The sequence below is a fragment of the Hemiscyllium ocellatum genome, chromosome 14, assembly GCF_020745735.1.
Source record: "Hemiscyllium ocellatum isolate sHemOce1 chromosome 14, sHemOce1.pat.X.cur, whole genome shotgun sequence".
Taxonomy (NCBI): Eukaryota; Metazoa; Chordata; class Chondrichthyes; order Orectolobiformes; family Hemiscylliidae; genus Hemiscyllium; species Hemiscyllium ocellatum.
This window is the reverse complement of record NC_083414.1, coordinates 35,191,774-35,209,299: the sequence shown is the minus strand read 5'-3', so window position 1 is coordinate 35,209,299 and position 17,526 is coordinate 35,191,774. Positions and strand designations below refer to the sequence as shown.

Sequence of the window (17,526 nt, the reverse complement as noted above, 5' to 3'; positions counted from 1 at the left end):
TCCCAGAGTAGCACATGGGTAGTGGGTCCCAGAGCAGCACATAGGCAGTGAGACCCAGATAGTACATGGGCAGTGAGTCCCATAGTAACACATGGGCAGTGAATCCCAGATTAGCACATGGATAGTGGGTCCCAGAGCAGCACACAGGCAGTGAGTCCTAGAGCAGTGTGTGGGCAGCACTTCTCAGAGCAGTGTGTGGGCAGCGAGTCCCAGAGCAGTGTGCGGGCTGCAAGTCCCAGAGCATTATGTTGGCAGTGTGTCCCAGAGCAATGTGTGGGCAGCGAGTCCCAGAGCAGTACATGGGCAGTGAGTCCCAGGGCAGCAAATGGGTACCGGGTCCCAGAGCAGCACACAGGCAGTGAGTCCCAGAGCAGCACACGGGTAGTGAGTCCCAGAGCAGCACACGGGTAGTGAGTCCCAGAGCAGCACACGGGCAGTGAGTCCCAGAGCAGCACACGGGCAGTGAGTCCCAGAGCAGCACACGGGCAGTGAGTCCCAGAGCAGCACACGGGCAGTGAGTCCCAGAGCAGCACACGGGCAGTGAGTCCCAGAGTAGCACACGGGCAGTGAGTCCCAGAGTAGCACACGGGCAGTGAGTCCCAGAGTAGCACACGGGTAGTGAGTCCCAGAGCAGCACACTGGTAGTGAGTCCCAGAGCAGCACACTGGTAGTGAGTCCCAGAGCAGCACACTGGTAGTGAGTCCCAGAGCAGCACACGGGCAGTGAGTCCCAGAGTAGCACACGGGCAGTGAGTCCCAGAGTAGCACATGGATAGTGGGTCCCAGAGCAGCACACAGGCAGTGAGTCCCAGAGCAGTGTGTGGGCAGCACTTCCCAGAGCAGTGAGTGGGCAGCGAGTCCCAGAGCAGTGTACGGGCAGCGAGTCCCAGGGCATTATGTTGGCAGTGTGTCCCAGAGCAATGTGTGAGCAGCAAGTCCCAGAGCAGTATGTGGGCAGCGGGTCCCAGAGCAGTACATGGGCAGTGAGTCCCAGAGCAGCAAATGGGTACCGGGTCCCAGAGCAGCACACAGGCAGTGAGTCCCAGAACAGCACACGGGCAGTGAGTCCCAGAGTAGCACACGGGCAGCGAGTCCCAGAGTAGCAGACGGGCAGTGATTCCCAGAGTAGCACATCATAGTGGGTCCCAGAGCAGCACACGGGCGCTAGTCCCAGAGTAGCACACAGGCAGTGAGTCCCAGAGTAGCACACGGGCAGTGAGTCCCAGAGTAGCACACGGGCAGTGAGTCCCAGAGCAGCACACGGGCAGTGAGTCCCAGAGTAGCAAATGGGCAGTGAGTCCCAGAGCAGCACACGGGCAATGAGACCCAGAGTTGCACATAGGTAGTGAGTCCCAGATTAGCACATAGGTAGTGAGTCCCAGATTAGCACATGGGTAGTGGGTCCCAGAGCAGCACACGGGTAGTGGGTCCCAGAGCAGCACACGGGCAGTGAGTCCCAGAGTAGCACACGGTCAGTGAGTCCCAGAGTAACACACGGGCAGTGAGTCCCAGAGTAGCACATGGATAGTGGGTCCCAGAGCAGCACACAGGCAGTGAGAACGAGTAGCAGACGGGCAGTGAGTCCCAGAGTAGCACACGGAGAGCGGGTCCCAGAGTAGCGCGTGGGTAGTGAGTCCCAGCGTAGCACACAGGCAGTGAGTCCCAGAGTAGCATATGGGTAGTGGGTCCCAGAGCAGCACATAGGCAGTGAGACCCTGATAGCACATGGGCAGTGAGTCCCATAGTAACACATGGGCAGTGAATCCCAGATTAGCACATGGATAGTGGGTCCCAGAGCAGCACACAGGCAGCGAGTCCCAGAGCAGTGTGCGGGCAGCGAGTCCCAGAGCATTATGTTGGCAGTGTGTCCCAGAGCAATTTGTGGGCAGCAAGTCCCAGAGCAGTATGTGGGCAGCGAGTCCCAGAGCAGTACATGGGTAGTGAGTCCCAGAGCAGCAAATGGGTGCCGGGTCCCAGAGTAGCACACAGGCAGTGAGTCCCAGAGCAGCACACGGGTAGTGAGTCCCAGAGCAGCACACTGGTAGTGAGTCCCAGAGTAACACATGGGCAGTGAGTCCCAGAGTAACACATGGGCAGTGAGTCCCAGAGTAGCACACGGGCAGTGAGTCCCAGAGCAGCACACGGGCAGTAAGTCCCATAGTAGCACATGGGCAGTGAGTCCCAGAGCAGCACACGGGTAGTGAGTCCCAGAGTAGCACACGGGCAGTGAGTCCCAGAGTAGCACACGGGCAGTGAGTCCCAGAGCAGCACACGGGTAGTGAGTCCCAGAGCAGCACTCGGGCAGTGAGTCCCAGAGCAGCACACGGGCAGTGAGTCCCATAGTAGCACACGGGCAATGAGTCCCATAGTAGCACATCGGTAGTGGGTCGCAGAGCAGCACACGGGTCGTGGGTCCCAGAGTAGCACACGGGCAGTGAGTCCCAGAGCAGCACACGGGTAGTGAGTCCCAGAGCAGCACACGGGTAGTGAGTCCCATAGTAGCACACGGGCAGTGAGTCCCATAGTAGCACACGGGCAGTGAGTCCCAGACTAGCACACGGGCAGTGAGTCCCAGACTAGCACACGGGCAGTGAGTCCCATAGTAGCACATCGGTAGTGGGTCCCAGAGCAGCACACGGGTAGTGGGTCCCAGAGTAGCACATGGGCAGTGAGTCCCAGAGTAGCACACGGGCAGTGAGTCCCAGAGTAGCACATCGGTAGTGGGTCCCAGAGCAGCACACGGGCAGTGAGTCCCCGAGTAGCACACGGGCAGTGAGTCCCAGAGCAGCACATGGACAGTGAGTCCCAGAGCAGCACACGGGCAGTGAGTCCCAGAATAGCAGTGTACAAGCAGCGAGTCCCAGAGCAGCCACATGTCTGCTCATTAACTTCAACTGGTTGAGTTGCCTTATAACGTCTTGCACAAATCTTTGCAACTTACTGTTCCCTCTAATTTAGTAGCTGCAAACGTGGTTACATAATCTCTATTATTTCATTCACATCAATGATACATATGATGTAAAGCTGAGGTAAATAACCAGTACAGATCCCTGGAGTATACAACCTGTCACAACATACAACATACCTCTTTTCTCTATCTTTTATCAATCAGCTAATTAATAAAACAAATTTTAGGGTTATGTATGATATATAGACTTTGAAGCTATTAATATCTATCTGTTGTGGTTTTGGTACTTTCATTCATCATTAAAGCACATTTTATTCTGCAACAGTTTGTCTAAGTATATTTGTATATTTTGCCTGATACTGAAATAGGTAAAATAGTTGATGTTTGGAACTTTGATAGGTTTGGCATTCCATATATTTTAACATGGAATGAAGGGATAAATCACTGTCCAAAATCATTGAAGTTTTATTTTAAAATGGGGTGCACAGTGAAGTAGTAAGGAAATGTGTCATAGAAGCATATTCAATTTTACCACTGCAACCTTCACCAGCAGATCCAACTTTTGATAAAGGTTATTTCTCCTTCCAACCTATCTCCCAAACTTACAGTTGCTGTAAGGCTACAAATTGATGACTCTACAGTAGGAAGATGCTTGGTCTGTGCTAGTCAGGGGTAACACCATATGCTACAATGGTCCCTTTCTAATGACAACACTTTATGGCTTCAAACTGTCTTCAGTGCTTAGTTTTAGGAACATATACGCTGCAGATTCTAATTCTTTGGAAATTGGATTTGTTCCAACTCATTTCACATTACTCTGTTACAGCTGACAAAAAAGGGATACATTCCTATGGATGAATGTTCATGAGTACAAATCAGTGAAATAAGAATGTAAAAATATCCACACCTTGTTATTATTCAGCCTCACTGTACTTCAATCTAATTTGTTTTTCTTTCACAGGTGCTGATGTCCTTTCTCAAGCTTCTGATGGGATGTCTGTGTTATTTGAGGCCGCTGCAATTGCAGACTCAGAATGCCTGGCACTCCTATTGGAATATGGGGCTGATGCCAATGTTCCTAAAAATTCTGGTCACCTGCCGATTCACAGGGCATCATACAAAGGGCATTATGAGTAAGTCTCAGAAAAATACATTGGACAGAAAATAGCTACAGTGGTGATTTTATTTTCCTTAGTTCAAATAGAAATCTCAGTTAAAGTTTGCTAACATTTTTAAAAAGTGTTGGTTGATTAAGGTTAAAATACTGTGACTATGTTTGTATTTTCAGTTACAGTGGGGTAAGTTGAAAATTGGCTTGTTCCTTTTACTTTCCTTCATAATGATTTTGACTTCACATTTGAGATTCTGGTAAAAAGAACATTTTCAAGGCCTTTATTTATGCATCTTACTTGGCCCTAAAGAAATTCCAGTCAAGCTGGATTTATTGCTTAGTTATTCATTTCAACTTCGCAAGAAACTTTATCCTGGTTTAGTCATATATATGAAGATCTGGACCAGACTAGTAGAACCCTAGTAGTCGAAAGTGCCTGATGTGAATGGAAACCATGGGTGTATTCAGAGGCTGCTTCTCCAAGTAACCCTTATATTAATCAGCAGGCACTGTCAACTTTTTTGTCTATTGTGTCATCCATTGTTCAGGACATCATAATATTCTTCTAACTTCATAATTAATACCTTCTGTACAAATTTCAAGGCACAGTAACAGTAGTAAAAGGACAGTGATTATTTACAATCAATTCACTGTGGCCTGACGATATTAATTTCCAGTTTTCAAATAGTACCCCCTTGGAACCTATATTTGTCTGCAAGAACCTAGAACACTTCACAGAAATCTCAGGCAAATTGTCTCTGCTTTCTTTTTCATAAATAACTCTGCACAAGGCACTTCCTTTCTTTTAGTAGAGTTGGCAGCTCTTGATGTCAATCTAAGAAACATTTAACTGTGGAACTTCTTTGTTTCTTCCGACTCAACTCTACCAATAGTGAAATAAAAACAGGAATGCTGGCATTACTCAGCATCTGAAAAGTCAACTAGATAATTGGCTGGATCTTCCAATACCATCAACAGCAAAAATGAGGTATTGCCTCAATTGCACTTCAAGTGCCTTTGTAGATCCTGATGTGCACATGCTCAGTAATGGCATGAGAAGTGTAATCTTCCAATTGATGTCGTTGCATTGCCTGAGCCCCCCCCCCCCAAAAAAAAGTCCCCAACCCTGACCTTAGTGTCAGTCTCTAGGGCCTGCTGCACAGTACTTAGCAAGATACTCACCCCAGTGTTGTCCCACTGCTGATTTCTGGTGCAGGTCAGTGATGAACAGTTGAGTCCTCTCATTGGAGTTTCCCTCAGATCTTGACCACTGCAAACTAGAAGACTCAGTTACAAGGACCCAAAATGCCAGACGTGTATTTATCTTTGCAGTGAGCGATGGTTGCTTCAGCATCACAACTAACCAGAAGATCTAGCCCAACATTTTAAGTCTAGATTAGAGTAGTGCTGCCTGACCTACTGTGCTTTTCCAGCACCACTCTAATCTAGACTCTGATTTCCAGCATCTGCAGTCCTCACTTTTGCCAACATTTTAGGTCACTGACCATTCATCTGAACTCTCCTATGTTGGGTGCCTTAACTGGGAACTGTTCATTTTATATTCACACAAATACTATTTTCCATTTTTCCGGATTAATCGGGCATATTGGAAAGATCAGCAGGATGCTTTTCAAACTGTTGAATCACGTTGTGAGCACTTCTTCCTTTACCAAAACATGGTCTTTAAATCAACAGTTTCTGGCTCAGAGGCGGGGGATCACTGCTGCACTTAATTACAATTTGTTGCTCAACATCTGTCGAAAATAAAGTACAAGTAGATCTTCTATAATGTGATGGTTGCATTCTTATGCAACCCCGTGTTATAGAAAAATTACTCTTTAGAAACAGTGCTTAAGGTGTTGGCAATGAATCACGTTACAGCCAATACATGTTCTGAAAGTTCACACTTTAGAACAATGTCCCCAGTTCATCAATCATGTAGTGAAGTGCAGTTTCTGGAGTCCAGAGGAGTGTAGATCCAGGAAGGAAGGTTAACTGACCAGAATGGGAGCTGTCATTGAAGTAATCTCTGATGGAATGGCTCTTGTTGGGAAGCTGCAAGGCCACATCAACATTATTGAAGATTTAATCCCTTGTGAAATCTAACAAGATTTGATAACCGACTGTGTCAATGACATCGCCAGTGAATTACTGAGAAATTTGTGGGATCTTACTTTTATACTTATATTATTTGATCTGGGGTGTGGGGTATTCGATTAGTACATTATCCATTTTTACCATGTTAATTCTGGTCCTCTAGAATATAAATTTACATGCATTGTAGATTGTATTGCTGCTGTAATGTTGTAAAACCTATTGTTATTTGCTAAAAACTGTGGGACTTTGCAGATATATTCACTTTGTGGGTCCTCTTGGTCTCATACTGTACCTACTGTATAAAAATGTGACTGGACCTTAGCCAGATTTTAACACAAATTGGTAGTTTTGTCCAGGATCATAGCAATGCTTAAATGTTAGACCTTATGTATGATTGATTAAGGGTATAAACCTGAAATATTACTTACCCTGCAATCTTTTGGGTAATGGTGGATCCTCTGGGTACCTCTAAAATGTTATATTTATTGCTAATTTCTATGATTTGCAGTTTTTCTTAATTGTTAAAATTTATTCATCTTGACTTCAATAGATCATTGAAGCAGTTGATCCCAGTTACAGATTACTCTGCTATCAAAGAGAGTGGGATAAGTCCAGTGCACTCTGCAGCAGCAGGTGGTCACCCAGAATGTCTCAAGTTACTTCTGCAGTTCCATTTTGATGTTAATTTCATGCTCAGTCCGAGGCTTCGAAGAAGTTATGATGATCACAGGAAATCTGCTCTCTATTTTGCTGTCTCAAATAATGATGTCTATTCTACTCGACTCCTCCTGGAGGCAGGAGCGCTACCAAACCAAGATCCTATCAATTGTCTTCAGCTAGCTCTGAGACTGGGCAATTATAAACTTATAAACTTGCTTCTTCGCCATGGGTCCAATGTAAACTACTATTGCAGAGTGAACACAACTCACTTTCCATCTGCTCTGCAATATGCATTAAACGATGAAGTCATGTTGAGGATGTTGTTCAGTTATGGATATGATATCCATCGATGCTTTGATTGCCCTCATGAAAACAAAATTCATCCTCAATTTTCCTCTGAAGGATGGACACCATCAGTCATTAGAGACAACATGGTAGGTACTGAAAGAGTTTCCATATTCCAATATTATAGAAATGGGTACTTCACAATGGCTGTGTGATAGATACATGGTCAACTACAATTAATAATGCCAGCATCCTGCAGTCATCAGTGCTCACCATTATAAGAAACAATTAGATAGGAACCTCTAATGACTGAATGTGCAGCCACACATTGAAATTGGGAAGCTGATGGTCTTTGGTCCTCCAAAACTCATTATAAGAATAGCTTGCTAAGAGACTCATCACTGAAAAACACAGAAGGGCGTAGAATTGTGATTTTTTTTTGCTAATAGAATAAGAGAATATGGGAGTCAACTAGCCGGAAGAACAAAGTTTATGACATCTTTCGTAGGTGGATAAAAAGATATCCACCAAAATTAAGTCGGCTTCTTAAAAGCCTGTAGGCAATAGTGCACTATAAAACAGTCTTTTGGAGACTTCAAGCTTCAGTAAGTAGTAACTCAGACCTATAATTGTAGTTATTGAGAGTGTGCAACTTGACTTACATGACACCGTGATATTAGATTCAAATGAATCAACATTTTTTTCAGGTTAATTTAGAAGTACAAGCTTTCAGAGCACTGCTCCTTCGTCAGGTAGTACAGTACTTCAAAAGCTTGTACAGAGGAACCTCAATTATTTATTATTATTATTAGATAATCAAATGTTTGGATCATTGAATGCTGGATAACACAGTTTAGCTAAGCATTGGAACCCTGCAATCTTGTTTGGATAATCTGAAATTCGGATGATCAAATGCCGGATAATCAAGGTTCCTCTGTACTTGCAAATAAACCCTTTGAACTATAACCTGGTGTTGTGCGATTTTTAATTTTGTCCACCCAAGTCCAACACTGGCAGCTCCACAACACTTTTTTTGTTCTACCTTCCATTATTTTGAGAGAGCAGTATTGTATATGGTTTCTCAAAGTACTCTCCATTATACTTCTATATTTCTCTATAGGAATGCTGGAGAGTTCCTATTCAATCGAGTTGAGGAACTGTTGTATTTTATTTGGGTGGACAATTTGGCTGACATTGATATGAGGATAGCATTTCTGCTTTAAATGAAAACTCTTCAACGGTTGCATCTTATACAAAGTGCACGACAGGGAACAATGCTTTTTGTTTTTCACTCTTTCATCCAATGTGGGTGATGGTTTCAGGCCCAGCATTTATTGCCCATCCCTAATTACCCTTAAACTTTGCTGGACCATTTCAGAAACAGTTGAGTCAACCACATTGCTGTTCATGTGGAATCATATATAGTCACAAGGCCATTATTGAACCAGATGTGTTTTTACAGCAAACAATGTTGTAGTCCCATGGTCACCATTACTGAAACTATCTTTTAATTCCAATTTATTATTAATCAAATTCAAATTCCACGTGTTGTTCATGGAAATTATACCCACATTCCAGAGTGATTTTTGTCACAGGCTTCCAATTACAAAAACAACTTTCAACCTGCAACCCTTTGCCTCCTGCCACGAAACTAACTTTTGATCCAATTTGTAAAATTGCTCCATATCTCACAAGTTCTTACTTTCTTGACCAGTTTTCCATGCAACACCTTACCAAAAGCTTTACTGAAGTCCACTACACAACCCTCACCCACAGACCTAGACAATTCTCCCCAAGAATTTGGATCAAATTTGTTAGACAAGATCTCTGCATGACAAAGCAAGTTGGCCCTGCACTCTCACTAATTTCTTTTAAATAGCTCCCAGTAATCTGACATAGACTTTCTACAAGTAGCAGCTTCCATTCCATTCTGACCTTAGCACAGTAAAATCGCCCTTCTCCCAATTCGGACTCTATTTCCATTCCAACTTTGTCCTTTTCCATAATGTCATACTGAGTTATGGTCACTGTCACCAAAAAACTCTGCCACTGACACTTCACACTGACAATTGCCTGACTTTGTTCCCCAAAGGTAGTCCAGCACCTCTCCACCACGCGCTCTGCCCCCCCCCCCCCCCCCCCGCCCCACTGCTTCCCCCACCCTCCCCTTCTCTTGTAATATTCAGTATTAGCTTAAAAAGCTCTCCTGTATACAGTTCAGAAATTCTGCTGCCTCTAAACCTTTTATCCTTTGTCTATCCAGGTTAAAATTGGGGGAGTTGAAATCCCCTTTATCATCTTAATGCTTTTACACTCTCTTGAAATTTGCCAACATGTCTGCCCTTCTATCTCATCCTGACTGTTTGGGGTCTTTAATATACTCCCAATAATATGGTTGCTCTCTGTTTTGATATTCTAACTATCAGTCCTCAATTGAGGAACCTTCTAAGATATCATCCCTCATTATAGTGAATCACTTTCTTAGTTAATATTGCACCACCACCTCTTCTACAAGCTCCTCCTCCTCAGTCATATTTGAAGTAATCATACCCTGAAATATGGAGTTTCCATTCTTGTCCATCCCTCAATCATGTTTCCACCATTGTAAAACCCCTCTAAATTTATCTACCTTATACACAAGACTCATTGCATTAACATAAATGCTATTTAGTCTTGCCATGTCCATGACTATATATGCCCCAGCATCCCCACTACTGTACCTATACTGTAAAAGGTGAAATCAAGATGTATTAATTATGACCATATGGAATGGTCAAAGATCTGAATAGCCTGGCCCTCCCTGTTCCTACATCTTACGTTATTCACCTTTCACAGGCTCATAATTTTTAAAGAGCATACTCAGTGCATCTGTAACTAATAGGTGATTCCAGCTATCAATAACCTATGCACATTGGATTCTCCGTTAATTTGGCTGACCTCAGCAAAAAGGTAAATAGGTTCCAGATCTTTGGACAAGGGAGGCAAACATCTTTCAGGATTTCAAAGTATCCTCTGCTGGAATATATATGTGAGCATATCAGGGATCACAGGACACTGTTTCATACCATCCTCTCCACAACTGAACAGATGGCTGCTGTTTCCTGAGCAGACTCCAGTATGAGCTCAGTAGTGAAACTATGCCAAAAGTGGAACAGTTTAATTTTTCACCACTGAAGTATTCTAACAAATACAGAAATTCACCAGAACGATCATGAATTTAAGACACACATTTGTGATACAAAATAGACTTTCTAGACAGAAACTTTTGAAGTTTCAGGAGTAAATTACAGTTTAGTCCATTAAACTGGAATATATCACAACTTTGTTCTCACTCAAAAGTTTTACTGGAGTGAAATGTTATTAAGTTCAGCTGTGGTCAGTGCTTTTTTTATTCTCGTTTGAAAAGAAAACAATTGTTAAATCTTTTGTATTTCTATTTCAGTTTTGTGAAGTCATTACTTTAAACTGGTTGAAGCATCTATCTGGAAAAGTGATCCGTGTGATGTTGGATTATATGGCTCATGTTTATTTCTGCTCTAAGCTGAAAGCCACGCTTGAACAACAAACTGAATGGCCAGAGATCAGGCATATCTTGAGTAAGTTCCTGATCATATGGTTTCAACAACCTTGCTAATCATGAATGTTAGATCTGCATAATGGCATTCCCATGACACATACAGGGTGCATCTGCACTATAAATTCAATATAAATAGAAAATAGTTTCCTCTTTGTAGCAATTTCAAAATTGTAGTACAAATTCTGAGTTGAACCCAATACCTCAGAGATTTCATGGGTTTGATATTGCATGAAATACAGGTATAACCCTACCATGGTGCCTAACAATTTTTAAACATGTTATTTGGAGCTCCTTGGAACTTCTTACATGCATCTGGAATAAATTTAGAATTATGATATTTTCACCTAAGTACTAAGAAATGTTATGATCTTGGTAGAAACTATAACTTTTTAAAAGAAATGTAAGCTCCTAATTATTTACCAAAAGTATTTTGCCACCAAATTTTATATTAAACAAAAAAACCTGTACAGGAGTTAAACAATATTTTGTACACAGAGATAAACAGAAAATATCAGCAGACTACTTGTTTTTCTACTTTTATTTTTGCTTAATTGTTGTGTTTTTATATGCTTTTATGCATAGCTATCTCTAAGGAAAGATATGCTAGACTTGGTCCAGAGGAGGTTCACAAGAATGATCCTCGGAATGAAGGGCTTGTCATATGAGGAATTGTTGAGGACTCTGGGTCTATACTCAATGGAGTTTAGGAGGAGGAGAAGGGTGTCTCATTAAAACTTATAGAATACTGACAGGTCTGGATAGAGTGTACGTGGAGAAAATGTTTCCACTAATAGGAGACACCAGGATCCGATGGCACAGCCTCAGAGGAGCAATTTCTTTATCCAGAGGCTAGTGATTCAGGGCTGTGAATGCCAAGTCATTGAGTGTCTTAAGAAAGAGACAGATAAGTTCTTGATTAGAAAAGGGATCAAAGCATATGGGCAGAAGGCAGGAGAATAGGCTTGGAGGGCCAAAAGGCCTGTGCTGTAATGTTCTTTTTCTTCTTTGCAATAGCGTTGAGAAACATATCAGCTTCAATCAATCAAATGGCAGAGCAGACTCAAATAGGTAGAATGGCCTAATTCTGCTCCAATATCTTATGGTCTTAAGAATTATCTTTTTAATGGCAACAGAGTGTTTACTAGTTTATTTTCCATATGTCATACATTTAAACAATTCAATTCCTAAAAGTAAAAATTATATTTAAAACATTTGAAACAAAACATTACGTATTTGCAATATTTATTAATTCATTTGAGCAAGTTAATACAAATTATCTCAGACCGGTGGTTACTGAATAAATTAACTGAAAGTTGCTACAGTATGGCAACAGCCATTCAGCCCATTGGGTCCACTCCAACTCTCAGAAGAGCATTCCATCCAGACCCACCTTCCCATTCTCTCCCTATAACCCAGTATTTACCATAGCTAATCCATCTAACCAATAGATTTCTGGACACTAAGCACAATTTATGCTGGCCAATCTTTGGGCTGTGGAAGGAAACCGGAGCACCCCAAGGAAACCCAAGCAGACGCAGAGAGAATGTGCAATTGCCACACAAACAGTGATCCAAGGGTAGAATCAAATCTGTGTCCCTAGCACACAGGCAGCAGTGCTAACCTTTGTTTTAGAAATTCAAACTTCCCACAATTGTTACCTTTATCTTTCCATTAAAACATGTTTCACTCAATTGTGTTTTGCAATAATATCATTGTATAATTTAGTTTCTGATCAATTAACTTACTACTAGCATTATTTAAATTGCTACCAAACTCACATTAGTTATTCCCAGATTGACTGGCTTGGGGTCATATGAAATCATTCTACATTCAAGATGTTGAGCTCTTATGAGGTGTTGGTAAGATTAGGTGGGCTGCACAACAATATGGTTCTCTCACACAGTAGATTTACTTTTCCATTTTTGTAATAGTTACTAATGGTTGCCATGGTTTAGTTCAAGCTATCTTCAGTCATGATTCATCATTATCTCTTAAAGAAAGACAGAAAGCATGTGCAAGATTTAAGGTCTGGAGCATGTTCGAGCAAATTCATTTGCAAATGTGTCTGGAAAAGTTGGAGTGAAAATAGATGTATTAGGATTGTCAGTTCTTCAGCAGTCTCCAAACATTCAGCTAATTGCCCAACAGCATAGTCAAAAATAATACAAGATGGCACATCTGAAATCCTGATAATTAGATCAATAGAATAACTTAAATAGCAACAATAACATGAGAAAAGCACTAAATAGTCATTAAATTTATGCTCACCCTACCAATGCAATCAAATGGCATGGTGGCTCAGTGGTTAGCACTGTTACCTCACAGTGCCAGGGACCTAGGTTCAAGTCCCACCTCAGGCTACTGTCTATATGGAATTTGCACATTGTCCCCATGTCTGCGTGGGTTTCCTCCCTCAATCCAAAGATGTTAAATTGCCCATAGAGTTAGGCGCATTAGTCAGGAGTAAATATAAAGTAGGGGAATGGGTCTGGGTGGGTTACTCTTTGGGGGGTTGGTGTGGACTTTTGGAGCAGCACTGCTGCCTCACAGCACCAGGGTCCCAGGTTCAATTACAGCTTCGGGCGACTGTCTGTATGGAGTTTGTACATCCTCCCGTGTCTGTGCAGGTTTTCTTCAGGTGCTCACAGTCCAAACATGTACAGGTCAGGTGAAATGCTAAATTGCCTATAGTGTTAGGTGCGTTAGTCAGAGGGAAATGGGTCTGGGTATGTTACTCTTCAGAGGGTCGGTGTGGACTGGTTGGGCCGTAGGGCCTGTTTCCACACTGCAGGGAGTCTAATCTAATCTAAACAAAGACATTCCTTGATAAAATTCATAACTCCACAAATTCAGATTCATTATGAGGAGAATGAATTTCTCCTTTCATATGAAACTCCTATGTCGACATACAGCCTGACAAAAGTCTGCTAGATTTTGCATTGCCATTCCATCTATGATGGCAGCTCAAATAGATTAGATTAGATTATATTCCCTACAGTGTGGAAACAGGCCCGTCAGCCCAAGAAATCTACACCGACCCTCTGAAGAGTAACCCACCCAGACCCATTCTCCAACACTACATTTATCCCTGACTAATGCACCTAACATTATGGGCAATTTAGCATGGCCAATTCACCTGACCTGCACATCTTTGGATTGTGGGACGAAACCGGAGCACCCAGAGGAAACCCGTGCAGGCACGGGGAGAATGCACAAATGCCACACAGACGGTCACCCGAGGCTGGAATTGAATCCAGGTCCCTGGCACTGTGAGGCAGCAGTGCTGACCACTGAGCCACCATTCCACCATTTTTAAAATTAGTTTGCTTGATCCTTTCAAACTCAGTGTATGTTTGACCCTCCTTAGATTTCTGAAACATTAGATTAGATTCCCCTACAGTGTGGAAACAGGCCCTTCGGCCCAACAAGTCCACACCAACCCTCTGAAAAGTAACCCATCCAGACCAATTCCCTCTCACTCATGCACCTAACACTATGGGCAATTTAGCATGGCCAATTCACCTGACCTACACACCTTTGGATTGTGGGTGAAAATCGGAGCACCTGGAGGGAACCCACAGAGACACAGGGAGAACGAGCAAATTCCACACAGACAATCGCCCGAGGCTGGAATCAAACCCTGGTCCCTGGCACTATGAAACAGCAGTGCTTACCACTGAGCCACCACTGATTTAGAAGTAAGATAAGTTGAAATGACTGCACCTATAGGCTCAAAAAGAAAACCCTCTCTTGTAGCTGTAATATAGTTGAAGTTGCACTTTTTAAAATTCACTTGCGGAACATTGGCATTGCTGGCTGGCCAGCATTTATTATTTTAGTTGCCATCGAGAAGGTGGTGATGAGCTGCCTTCTTGAACTGCTGCAGTCCATGTGCTATAGGGAGACCTATTATCCTGTCAAGTAGAAAATTCTAGGATATTGACCCGGCAACAATGAAGGAGTGGCAATACATTTCCAAGTTGGGATGGTGAGTGGCTTGGCAGTGTTCCCATATATCTGCTGCCCTTGTCCTTCTAAATGTAAGTGGTCATGGGTTAAGAAAGTGCTGCTAAGGATCTTTGGTGAATTTCTGCAATGATCTTGTCGATAGCACACACTGCTGCTACTGAGTGTTGTTGGTAGAAGTAGTGGATGTCTACCAAAGCAGGCTGCTTTGTCCTGAATGGTGTCAAGCTTCTTGAGTATTGTTGGAGCTGCATTTCTCCAGGCAATTCCATTCTACTGGAGTTGTGCCTTGTAGATGGTGGACAGACTTCAGGGAGCCAGATGACAAATTATTTGCTGCAGTATTCTTAGCCTCTGATCTACTCTTGTAGTTACTATTTACGTAAGGGAAAAATTTAAAAAGGACAGGAGAGGTAACTTTTTCACACAGCGGGTGGTACATGCTATGAAACAAACTGCCAGAGGAAGTGGTGGAGACATTTAAAAGGCATGTGGATTGGTAGATGAATAGGAAGGTTTTAGAGGGACATGAGCCAAATGCTGGCAAATGGGACGAGGTCAGATTGGGACATCTGGTCAGCATGGATGAGTTGGACTGAAGGGTCTGTTTCCATGCTGCCTGACTCTTACAGTGAGTCCAGTTGAATTTCTGGTCACTAGTGACCTCCAGGATTTCAGTGATGGTAACGCCATTGAATATCAAGGAGCAATAATTAGATTGTCCCCTTTTGAAACTGCCTGGCATTTGTGTACAAATGTTCTTTGCTACCTTCAGCCCGAGTCTGGGCTTAGTGCATTGAACAGGTGTTGATTTTACACTTAGTGTCATAGAGATGAACAGCACGGAAACAGACCCTTCAGTCCAATTTGTCCATGCCGACCACATATCCTCACCTAATCTAGTTCCATTTGCCAGCACTTGGCCCATATTCCTCTCAACTCTTCCTACTCAAATAACTATCCAGATGCTTTTTAAATGTTGCAATTGTACCAACATCCACCACTGCCTCTGGTAGCTCATTCCAAATACACACCACCCTCTGTGTGAAAAAGTAGCCCCTTAGGTCCCTTTTATATCTTTCCCTTCTCACCCTAAACCTATGCCCTCTAGTTCTGAACTGCCCCAACCCAGGGAAAAGATCTTGACTATTTACCCTAACCACGCCCCTCATGATTTTATAAACCTCTATAAGGTCACCCTCAGCCTCAGATGCTCCAGGGAAAACAGCCCCATCCTATTTCAGCTTCTTCCTATAGCTCACACCCTCCAACCCTGGCAACATCCTTGTATACCTTTCTGAATCCTTTCAAGTTACAACACCCTTCCTATAGCAGGGAGACCAGAATTGCACGCAATATTCGAACAGTGGCCTAACTAAAGTCTTTTCTCCTCATGCTCCAGGCAGCTTTCCCTTTCTGAAGGGGCAGCTGCCATAAAAGGAGCTGCAGGCTGCGAGAGCACACACATAGGAAAGGGTTCCCTGCTCTCCTGGAGCGAGTGAGGCTTGGAGAGATATCACTGCCTCACTATGGCTCTCATGATTTTATAAACCTCTAGAAGGTCACCCCTCAGCTTCCGACGCTCCAGGGGAAACAGCTCCAGCCTCTTCAACCTCTCCCTATAGTTCTAATCCAACAACCCTGGCAACATCCTTGTAAATCATTTCTGAATCCTTTCAAGTTTCATAACATCCTTCAGATAGAAAGGAGACCAAATTATACATAATATTCCAAAAATAGCCTAACCAATGTCCTGTACAGCCACAACATGACCTCCCAACTCATATACTCAATGCTTTGATCAATAAAAGAAAGCATACCAAGCCTTCTTCACTACCCTGTCTACTGTCACCCAACTTTCAAGGAACTATGAAACTGTACTCAAAGGTGTCTTTGTTCAGCAACACTCCCCAGGACCTTACCATCAAGTGTAAAGTCCTGCTCTGATTTGCTTTTCCAAAATGCAGAACCTCACATTTATCAAAATTAAACTCCATCTGTCCTCAGCTCATTGGCCCATTTGATCAAGATCCCATTGTACTCTGGAGGTAACCTTCTTTCTTGTCCACTTCACCTCCAATTTTGGTGTCATCTGCAAGCTTACTGACTGTAACTCTTATGCTCACATCCAAATCATTTATGTAAATGACAAAAGGTAGTGGACCCATTACCGATACTTGTGGCACTCCACTGGTCACAGGCCTCCAGCCTGAAAAGCAACCCTTCACCACCACCACCCTCTATTTTCTACCTTTGAGCCAGTTCTTTGTGCATATGGCTAGTTCTCCGTGTATTCCATGAGATCTAACCTTGCTAACCAGTCTCCCATGAGGAACATTGTCAAACGCCTTACTGAAGTTCATATAGATCACGTCTATCACTCTGCCCTCATCAATCCTTTGTTCAAAAACTTCTCAAAAACTCAATCAAGTCATGAGACATGATTTCCCACACACAAAGCCATGCTGACTCTCCCTAATCAGTCCTTGCCTTGCCAAATACATGTAAACCCTGGCCCTCAGGATTCCCTCCAACAACTTGCCCACCACCGATGTCAGGCTCACCAGTCTATGGTTCCCTGGCTTTTCCTTACCACCTTTCTTAAATAGAGGCATCACGTGATTCTTTCAGCACCTCACCTGTGACCATCGATGATACAAATATCTCAGCAAGAAGCCCAACAATCATTTCTCTAGCTTCCCATAGTTCTAGGGTACACCTGATCAGGTCTGGGGGTTTATCCACTTCCATGCGTTTCAAGACATCCAGAACCACCTCTTCTGTAACATGGACATTTTTTAAGGTGTCATTATCTATTTCCCTACATTCTATATCTTCCATGTCCTTCTCCACAGTAAATACTAATGCAAAACACACGTTTAGTATCTCCCTCATTTCCTGTGGCTGCACACAAAGGCTGCCT

General features: G+C 43.2%; 1 protein-coding gene across 1 annotated transcript in view; it reads left to right on the top strand.

The window, feature by feature from the left end:
* Positions 1-17,526, top strand: part of LOC132822475 (dynein axonemal heavy chain 12-like) — a 40,394-nt gene that overhangs the window by 20,282 nt on the left and 2,586 nt on the right. The window contains exons 7-9 of the mRNA XM_060835851.1: positions 3,869-4,040; positions 6,666-7,209; positions 10,503-10,656. Of these exons, the coding sequence (XP_060691834.1) occupies positions 3,869-4,040; positions 6,666-7,209; positions 10,503-10,656 (870 nt within the window). The remainder of the gene's footprint in view (positions 1-3,868; positions 4,041-6,665; positions 7,210-10,502; positions 10,657-17,526) is intronic.